Source organism: Buceros rhinoceros, unplaced genomic scaffold (assembly GCF_000710305.1).
Source record: "Buceros rhinoceros silvestris isolate BGI_N320 unplaced genomic scaffold, ASM71030v1 scaffold6967, whole genome shotgun sequence".
Taxonomy (NCBI): Eukaryota; Metazoa; Chordata; class Aves; order Bucerotiformes; family Bucerotidae; genus Buceros; species Buceros rhinoceros.
In genome coordinates this window covers 14,798-25,025 of record NW_010420358.1, presented here as the reverse complement: position 1 = coordinate 25,025, position 10,228 = coordinate 14,798, and the positions used below count along the sequence as shown (strand labels likewise).

The following is a 10,228-nucleotide window of genomic DNA, read 5'->3' as shown; positions in this document are numbered from 1 at the left end:
ACCTGAATAAACAATAGCTCAGGCTTTACGACTGGAGACGTTGAAAGGGAATGAAGTTTCCCCTTGCGATAGATAGACATCGCTAATGCTGTCGAAGGCACAAGTACAGCTGTCCTCAGACACAGCTCCATGTGTAAACACTGAGCAAATAACCCCTCTTCTTCCTTCCCCCTTATATACTTTCCTTAGCACCAGGATAATTCACCAGGAAGTAGTACAGGAAAATTGCCAGTGTGGTCAACAGTTCCCTGGCTCTGGCCCAAGCCACAAGGATGGGGACTGACCAACACAGTCTATAGCTATGAAGCACAATAAGTGTCCCCTTACATGGGACTTTCACCCAAAGAGAATGCATTCTACCATGGGGCTATTCACCTATTTTGGGGCATTTACTTGTACCCCTCAAGACAGGTAAGACTCCCAACTGCCCCCACAAACACTGACTTTCTAGAGAGGTCCCCACGCTGGAGTCACAGGCAGAGTGCTGTGCTGTGGAGAAGGATGCTGCTATTCAGAAGCTCTCTCTGCAAAGCAGTACAATCCCGGAACAATCATCTGCTGACAGGTGCTTCTGGGCAGTTTTAAGCAGAAAAAAAGATCCTTTAAGTCATAATGCATGAGTCTTATCTGCTATAAGCAGCATAAGCAAGGTGCCTTCTTGCCAGCAGTTTCTTGGCAGTCTTTGGTAGTCCCAGAGATTACTGGGCAGTCTGTGGAATTCAACTCTCCAATTTTGATACCTAGCTGCTAGAATAATTCAGAATATGGACCCAACAGCTGACCCTTGCAAGGATTTCTACCAGTATGCCTGTGGGGGCTGGCTGACCCGGAACGTTATCCCAGAAACTAGCTCCAGATACAGCATTTTTGATATCCTGAGAGACGAGCTGGAGATCATCCTAAAAGGTAGGAATGAGGCTACTCTATCCTTGGTTATGCGCTTGCGTTTACTTTCAAATGTTATTTACTGCACATTACACAGAGAAAGAAACTTCCAGAGTGTTAATTGTGATTTTTTTTTCTCTAGTCCTTTAATCTCTACATCTCCTACTACACCCATTTATGTGGGAACATCCTGTTCCCACTAAAAATGAGCCATAGGTGATTTGGTCTGACTTCAGAAGGATCAAGACAAGCTGTGTGCATGTCCTTCTTCCTGACACTTGTTCCATTAATAGCTCCTCAGGAGTGCTGGAGAGCACTCTAGTTCACAGTCAGTGAAGCCTACGATAACAAGGATTTCGCATAGCCCTGAATTCTCAGGGATTTCTATGAGGAGATCAAAGCTTTCCAGGGCAGAAATCTCACTGCAATGGTTTCTTCTCCAGGTGTGCTGGAGACTTCAGATCAAGAGGACAGAGAAGCGTTTCAGAAAGCTAAAATTCTTTACAAGTCATGCATGAATGAGAGTGAGTCTCTTCCTGTTCATTGATGCTCTTGTTCGATACAAAAGGTACAAAAGTTCCAATGCACTTCCAAGCAAAAGTCCAGTCAGTATCTAAGCATGGCCTTGCATGGAAAGCTGATCTTCAGACGGATGAATGAAGATGCCTTGGTACATCACTAAGGCTTAATATACATTCCGGGATGTGGAAGGGGTGGGTGTTGGTCACCTGCCTCTGCTATCAATGCAAAGCCTTCCCTTCTGAATGCAACAACCCGCCCCATTGCACCCTTTCCAATCCGCTTCACTCAAAATCCGTTCTAAAGTCAACAGAATTGTTTTCATTACTTTTCTGAAGACTAATGGAGGAGACAGATGATTTCATGGTATCTCTTTATTTTCTGCTGTGACAAATGCTGTTTCCAATTTAAACTGCAGGGGCCATTACCTATTTTTCTTCCTTTTTTTCCCCTATGAAAGCAACATAGTATTTGTTTTTCCTCTCTCAGGTCTTATAGAGCAACGAGGTTCATTGCCTCTGCTAGAGGCCTTAACGGTGGTTGGAGATTGGCCAGTCGCTTCTGCAGACTGGAATAAGACCAAAGGTAATGCCGCGCCAGGAAGGGTTCAGTAGTGCTAGGTCAGAACTGACTGCCCTAAGGAGGCTGCTGTCATTGAGCGGATCCGCTGTGTAACTTCTTCATGAACAAAAGTCAGGCTCTTGCACCTATTAGCACACAGTGATCTGTGTAAATAAGTATAAATTTAATCCCCATATTACCAGATCTCACTCATGAGCAGTGTACATTTTAATAAAGACAGTTAGAAATCTAAAGGACCAACCGAATAACGAGAAAAAAAGCAATATAACCCATGTAGTTTGGGAATTAATTAGGAATGTCCTGTACTCACATCAAGTCCAATCTGGTTCTAAACAATTCCAGCAATAACCTTGCAAACCACTCAACTTAATCAGTCCAGATCCATACCCATAAGTGATGAATATTTTCCCTTTATCTCCCAGAGCCAAATTGGAGCATGGAAGAAAAACTCTCCATAATGAACTCCAGATTTAACAAACGTGTCCTCATCGACATGTTTGTATGGAATGATGACCGGGATTCCAGCAGACACATCATTTATGTAAGAAAAAAACTGCAGGGAAATATTTGTGTGCCAGAATCGTAATGGATAGTTATTTACACTGCAAATGGATCAGCTTTCCGTAAGGCAGCAGGACACTGGCAAAATGTCTGCACCAGCTTTGTGCCTCAGGTGGCAGATCGGTCTCAAAGTCCTGTTGGAAGACCTTTTATGGAACATAATTTTTGGTTCAGTTGAAGAAATAACGGACCTTTGCTGATTTACAGCACTTAAGGGTTGTAAACTCCAGTGACTTGCAAAATGATGGTGAGGTTTAATAAATAGCGGGAAACCATGTTTTTAAACCAGGAAGCTAATATTTCAGTTTGTCCATGTGTGTGTGTATGCATGAGGTCTAGCCCTCAAGTCAAGCAACTTCTTTTCTAACTTGCATAAATTTATATATTTATTTAATAGATCTCAGTGGTTACTGAAAGACTGTGCTTAGTAACTCACTCTGAGCATCCATCCTGTCCTTACCTAGAAATTCAGACAAAAGCAGTCCCTTCCATCTCACCCCAGTTCCCAGACAGCTCAAGTCGGTTGTTTGGTCAGAGGGTACCCGTGTCATCCCAACGCTGAGAGGGTGGCACGTGCCGCGTTCTGTGTTGCCTTTCAAGGATACCTTTGGACAGCCCCAGTTCCTGTTCATCACTAACGAATGAAATGGTGTGATTTCCTCCAGATTGACCAGCCAAGCCTGGGAATGCCATCTAGGGATTACTACTTCAACGGCGGCAACTATCAAAGAGTAAGCAGTCCTTGGATTTCTTTACTATTTGCTGCTAAAACAACTTTCTTACTTATCCCTGTGTTTTGGAAAACTCAAATATATGAATCTGCACGTTATGTAACAATCGGAATCAGACCGTGATGTTCATGGCTACTGTTTTTCCTAATTATGCCAAAATTTTGTAATGTTTACAAAAGGACTGAACAACTGTAAAAACAACAAGCCTCCCCAGAACCACCAAGTTGTACAGACAAGGCAGCTACTGGAAAATATAATCAGCTTGGTTAATAGCTTAAAACAGTCTCTAATTTTGAAGGATAAGGTCATATTTTCAGTGCTGGTTCTCTTGGGTTCACTTACATCTTCTAACTAGTTCTACCTACTATTTTATAAGGTACTGGAAAGATGGATTATGGGTATAGGAGAAGAATTGTCATACTGGATTATATTTGAACATGTAATTACCTTGAAATACGTTTTGTTGAATAACAAAGCATTCAGAACTTTTCATGTGCTCATTCAGGGGAAAAAAGTTTAAAATTTTTAACAAGTGCTCTACATGGAGCAGCAAAAGCTATATGAATGGAGCAGGTACTGAGCCAGTAAGAATCTGCTGCCACTTACTTCCCTCTTCCCCAAAGTTACATGAGATTTGTGAAAGATGAATTTCCAGCTGCTTTTCTCCACCAACGCTCAGAACTAAAGCATGAGGGTTTCTGTAAATACACAGAAAGCTGTTGCAAACCCAGCCAGATAAACTATCCATTTAAGAGGAATAGCACATTTATTTAGCACAGCTTTAGCACATTTTCTTTTCCTCAGTTATGTCACTCTAACAAAGAGGACTTGCAGCCTAACATCAACCTAATTTTCCTAACACGAATGGAAGGGAATAGAGAGACCACAATCCCCATTTTAGGCTCTCTTGTCTAGTAAAGGCAGATGAAAACATCAGCGAGAGTAATTTTCCCCTTACTCCAACGTACTTGACTATGTTCTCATACATAACACCATCTAAAATACAGTCCTGCGGAGTTTTTAGGAGATTGCTTCCACGCCTCTTGGACACCTTTACAAACTGCCAACTTCTGTTTATCTGTCTCGTGATACAAAACAATCTCCATGTAGCTGGGCTGGGAACAGCAGGTCACTGCTGAACGAGAATTCGCTTCTGCAAGTTCCACCTAGACAGTGGCAGTTGCAGTAGAAGAAGAGGGGTGTTTCTTCATCACTGCACCAAAGTCAGATTGACTTGCAGGAGGTAGAAAATCAGGTACAGTACATAGATGATCCTAAATCAGCAGAAGAAAACCAGTACTACTTAATACAGATTTACTTTGAAGCTGTAGAGCAGAAGGGCTAAGGCTGTGTTTTTATCTTAATGAATAAGGAGACACAACCCCTTTTTATTTGCTATTTAACAGCTCACTTCCCACAGACAATGAACCAATCCGATGACCCAAACTCCCCCTGTGCTTAGTCCAGCATCTTTTGGCAAAACTCCTGCTGGGGCCTGTGGGAGTCTGGCCTGATTAAGCCCTCAGCATTCAGCCTAAAAACACAAACCATCATCATCCTGTAAGTGCCCAGACTCAATTTCACAACAGTCACTGGATTCATCTGGTTTCCCAGGTCTGTGGAGGAAGAAAAGTATGCAAGAAGAATAGGTAGGGTTAAGCTTTCCTCTCTCAGAGATCAGTACTCCCGCAGCAGGCACATAACTTTGCAAGGTCTGTTCTGAGGCATAAATCACAGCCATATCCTCGTGTTAGAGATAAAGCAAAGGTATCACTGGGAACCACCTGAGACAGAGCTTTTCCTTCAGACAGTAAAAACAGAGCTTAGAAGATGTATGGCATTATTTTCAGGGAATGTAAACATTCCATGTTTACCCGGGTGTTTCGGCTAGTAGACATCACTGTTCTGAAGTGTAACTCCAAGCACGGAGCATTCTCTCTGCTCAAGCAGTAATTCTAACTCAGGACACCAGAGAATGGATTGCACAGGGAAGCAGGGAGTGTTGCTTTCACTGTGTATTTTGAGACAGGCAGCTCCATCTTAAGATATTCCAGGGTGAACTGAGGTCCTGGGGATTGTGGTAGTATCTGTTATAGGAGGAAAAAGAGAGGAAAGTGGACTGAGGTTGCACTGGAGACAAGGGCGGAGGCTGTGACCCCTGGGGCCAACCTTTCATAGCTCACTGTAAAGCCAAAACCACAAAAAGAATGGTTGGCTGAATGAGAACTGATAGACAGCAAACCTCCTCTTCACAACACCACAAATGCTGTGTTTCTCACGTGCAGGTGAGAGAAGCTTACCTGCAGTTCATGATCACCATCGCCAAAATGATCCGAGAAGACAAGAATATGTCTAAGGAGGATTCCTTTGTCCAAGAGGAAATGACAAGGGTTATGGAGCTCGAAACAGAGATTGCAAATGTGAGTACCAAAATGGAGACCTTCTCAGGATGTTGTGAGGGGGAGAGTCCCTTGCTCTTCTCTGCAGCGGTTTTCAACACAGCAGAAAACCCATGGCCTAGAAGAAAGCAGGAGGAAGAAGACGTGGCTGTGCTGTGAGCAGCCCAGAAATCAGAGCCTTTGTGCAGAATTATGTCTATTGTATCAACTGCTGCTTGCCTGCTCTAGTCCTAGCCATACTTACTTGAGGAAGTCTCCTAAAGCAGGAGACTAATCTATCTTCTGCTAATCGTTCACTGTGCTAACACCAGGACTAGCTGCCTTGCTTTCTTAGAAGTTTATGCATCCTCAGAAAGAGCTGAGTCTTCCATTCTAAAGAGGAAACCGCTTGGCTCAGCATATTACTGAATACGTTATAGAATGGGGGGACCTGAGTTCCTGTACTGGCATTTAGAAAGCACCACTGGGCACCATCAAATGAGCTTCCTGATCCAAAATAAACAGTTCTGTTTGCATATTATTTGAGTATACGTGCACATGCACAATTTCAGCCGTTGACTTGTATCAGCTGACTCTAGCAATAACCTTGTTAATTCTCCAGGCAACTACCCCAGCAGAAGAGAGGCACGATGTAACCTTGTTGTACAACAAAATGACCTTAAAAGAGCTACAGGAAAAGTTTGCATTGAACGTAAGTGTTTAATGAGCAGTCTGATACTTTCAGCCTCTTCTCATTACCATGCCAATTGGAAAAGGCTTTGTGAATTTATCAGTGACACAAAGAGAGGTATACAATCATTTCCATTCTTTATCTTGTAGCCAGAGTCTCTTAAAAAGCACTTTTCTGCTGAACAGCACTACAACCACAGCAATCCCATAGGCTGTAGAAAATCCAGACAGTGACTAAGGCACTTAAACACCTGGCATTGGGTTTGTCTTTCTCTCTGCCTAGGAATTTAACTGGACCTTCTTCATCCAGGGCATCATGTCTTCAGTAAGCGTTCACATTGACCCCGAAGAAGAGGTCGTTGTGTATGGCATACCCTATCTGCAAGAGCTGAAAGCAATTCTCTCCAAGTACTCAGCAAGGTAAAGAAACGGGAGAATGTCCAGGACAAAAGACACAGAAGTACTGTGGAAATGGTTGGGTCTGCTTGCTAGTTCTGCTACAGCTTCTCTGAGGAAAAGGACACCACTCGCTGGAAAACGAGGGTCCCAGGGTACTAGGTGTCTTCCCTGCTCAGAAAGGTTAGATGGGAAGAAAAGTACCTCTCAGGCTTAGCTCTTGGAACGCTCTGGGCAGGGGGTGAGGAAGAAATTAATCCCTGAGCAGCCGTGTTCGTGCAGTCCTCAGTCTGGCTGCTGCTACCCTTACCAGCGGTTTGACAAGAGCAGTCCCCTGCTGCTGCTGCAGGACCCCTGGCTGGCAGCAATCATCTGCTTTCTTAGCAACAGTCAAAATCAAGACCCTCTCTAACTGGCTCCATTAGTGCTACTTTTACAGCAGATTAAACTCAGCTTTGCTTTCCCGCACAGCACCATCCAGAACTACCTCATCTGGCGACTGGTGATTGATCGAGTCAGCAGCCTGAGCCGGCGTTTCAAGGATGCTCGGGCCAGCTACAGGAAGGTATCTCCTCTCTTCCTAAAGAGACAAAGCCACCAAATCCAGTCCTTGTCACACAATGACATTACCGTGTTGTGTAATCCCCAAACGAATCTAGGAACAGCAAGCATGACCATGGTAGCCCTTCTCTTGGGTTAACCGCCTCTTCAGGCAATGGTTCAGGGAAGAGATGGGTAGGCAGTTAATCCTGTGGTGTTCTACGCTGCAGGCGCTTTATGGGACAACCCTGGAGGAAGCCCGCTGGAGAGAGTGCGTGAGTTACGTCAACAACAACATGGAGAACGCAGTGGGGGCCATGTATGTCAGGGAGGCATTTGCTGGTGAGAGCAAGAGGATGGTATGTAGTTCACCCTTCATGCTGCTGTACGTGCACAGGGGCTGCAGTGCCCACTCCCCTCCATCCGATCTCCCACCCTGCTTTGGCTGTTCAAGGTAGCGGTCAGCCAAGAAAGAGTCTGAAGCCTCTTTATGATGCTCTTTTAAATGCTGGATATCAGGTTTTAGAGCATAGATTTTTGGGGACCTCATCCTGAGGGGGAAGCCTCTTAGTCCTTAGCTGTGCCTGGGAAAATAAGCAAGCAGATGATTAATTTCTTACTGCCTCTCTTTTAGGTCCGAGATTTAATAGATAAGATTCGTGAAGTGTTCATCGAGACTTTAGAGGAGTTACAGTGGATGGATGAGGCATCTAAAGAGAAGGCTCGTGAGAAGGTCAGAGAGAATACAGAAATCTGCCACAAATAACAAATCTCTGGATTTCATGTTGTAGCATCACTATTCCCAGATCCTCTACAAATGAGAGTAAAAACTTTGATGTTCACTCTCTGTGGCCCATTAATGCTATCACATTGTCTTTTTGTTTTTAACCCTTTGTTAGCTCACATACATTTTAATTTCCTTTAATGAGTCTTGTTAACTATGTTATAAACAAGGAGATGGCACCAAATGCATCAGCTAGAAGGACAACTGAATACGATGCAGTTCCCCAAACAAACCTTTTCTTTGGCTTTAGGACCATCAGCACTGTTCCAACAGCAGGGAAAAAACCAAACACCCACTAAATGAGGATTAACAACCCACACCAACAAACCCATAATTAAGGGGAAGCATTCAACTCTTTTCTTCCAGGCAATGGCGATTAAAGAACAGATTGGCTATCCAGATTATATTTTGGAAGATCAGAATGAAAAACTAGATGAGGAATACGCCAACGTAAGTGTGCTGTGCACGCCGCAGTAAGTACCTCCACGCTAAAGCCTGACTTACTTTCCTGCCACTCGGAATACCTCTACCTGTCCTTTCCAGTGAGCGGAGAGCACACCGAGCTGGCTGTGCTGAACACTTAATAAATGCTTGCAGGGAGAGCACTGTGAAGTGATACCCTCAATCCAGACACTTTAGAGAAGATCCCTTCCATGGTATGAGGAATTCCTCCTTCTGCACACCTTACTAATATACTCGGGTATCTGTTTCTTTAGTTAAACTTCAGTGAACACACTTACTTTGAAAACATTCTGGAAAACCTGAAAGCTGGAGCCCAAAAGAGCTTGAAAAAACTTCGAGAGAGAGTTGACCAAGACATGTAAGTTTGCAGACCACGTGCTGAATTCTGAAATAGCGGCTGTCGTGTTTAAGTCATATGCTGTGGGTAGCTGAGAACACTTATGACTGAGATCTTGTAAGTTATTTCCTGGAGTTAAACCTCTTGCGGTAGGAACTCATCCACGTCTCTCAGAACCTCTCTAATCCTTCACCAAGCTGCTTCGCATTCAGATATTCCATTGAAACCACTTGACACGAAAACAATGACAGATCTTTCTCACAGCTCCGCAAGGAGGGGAGGAGATAAACAACATCATGGCCCTTCCAAAAATTTATATTTAGGGGGAAAAGGTTTAAAATATTCTGACCAGAATTCCGTTGGAAATATGCCTAGTCTTGGGGACACTGAGCACCAGATCAAGAGCAAAAGCATTTCTCACTTTACCTTGGCACAGTTTTAGACTAAAGGTGCCCGTAAAGGAGACAGCAGGGTGTTCCTCCTACCAGTGTTTCCCAACAGCTGTTCACTGGCACCCTGCTCCCCTACCTCAGTCTTTACTTTCAGCCTGCGTTTTTTAACAGTAGTAAAAGAATAAAATGTCTTTTTAAAACTACTAACTGTGCAACATGTTTTTTAGATGGATAATTGGAGCCGCAGTGGTGAACGCATTCTATTCCCCCAACCGGAACCAGATCGGTAGGTTTACAACACCTGCACAGAACCAAGTGCGCTGTTTTCTGCAGCACAAGGTGGGGAGTCTGCTCTCCAGAGGCAAACCTGCCTGTGCCCCCATGGAAATTCTGGGCAAGGTAGACAGGCTGTTCTTTTCAAGCAGTCACTTTGTTGATAAATATTCAGCTTCCCCCCTTGGCAGCAGAGTTTAGGTGCTGTGACTGAACAGCATTATGTTTGAAAGCCAGAGACAGTAACTGCTACTACGCCAGTGCCAGCTTCAGAGACCAGAGAACGCTCACAGCGTGTGCCGGGCTGGTAGTACTCGTGTTTCCGCACTCTCAATAAACACACAGGCAACGTTCCAGTTTGCTCTCTGTACAGATGGTACCAAAATTAGATTAGGCCCACCCACCCAACCAACCATCACAAGGGAAAACTTCCCTGACTGCTAAAAGCAGAAACATTCAACATGCTCGTAACACCCTCCACCCTCATCCAAAAGAGCTGTTTTCTGTTTGCGTAGCTGTTACTTACCTCCACGTTGGGGGTTCAGTAGAAGTTGTGACCAGCCCTTCAGCCATAGCAGGATGCCCCTCACTGTGGAGCTCCCCGTTTCACGTTGGGGGTTCAGTAGAAGTTGTGACCAGCCCTTCAGCCATAGCAGGATGCCCCTCACTGTGGAGCTCCCCGTTTCGCTCAGGGTCCC

At 44.4% G+C, this 10,228-nt stretch overlaps 1 protein-coding gene across 2 annotated transcripts in view; it reads left to right on the top strand.

Moving 5' to 3' along the window:
• Positions 1–10,228, top strand: part of MMEL1 (membrane metallo-endopeptidase-like 1) — a 23,809-nt gene that overhangs the window by 7,585 nt on the left and 5,996 nt on the right. For both annotated transcript variants that reach the window (XM_010139276.1, XM_010139277.1), the window contains 14 exons: positions 745–906; positions 1,329–1,409; positions 1,894–1,989; positions 2,409–2,527; positions 3,213–3,278; positions 5,564–5,698; positions 6,279–6,368; positions 6,630–6,766; positions 7,214–7,307; positions 7,513–7,641; positions 7,917–8,015; positions 8,433–8,516; positions 8,783–8,886; positions 9,485–9,543. In XM_010139276.1, coding sequence (XP_010137578.1) covers positions 745–906; positions 1,329–1,409; positions 1,894–1,989; positions 2,409–2,527; positions 3,213–3,278; positions 5,564–5,698; positions 6,279–6,368; positions 6,630–6,766; positions 7,214–7,307; positions 7,513–7,641; positions 7,917–8,015; positions 8,433–8,516; positions 8,783–8,886; positions 9,485–9,543 — 1,455 coding nt within the window. The remainder of the gene's footprint in view (positions 1–744; positions 907–1,328; positions 1,410–1,893; positions 1,990–2,408; positions 2,528–3,212; positions 3,279–5,563; positions 5,699–6,278; positions 6,369–6,629; positions 6,767–7,213; positions 7,308–7,512; positions 7,642–7,916; positions 8,016–8,432; positions 8,517–8,782; positions 8,887–9,484; positions 9,544–10,228) is intronic.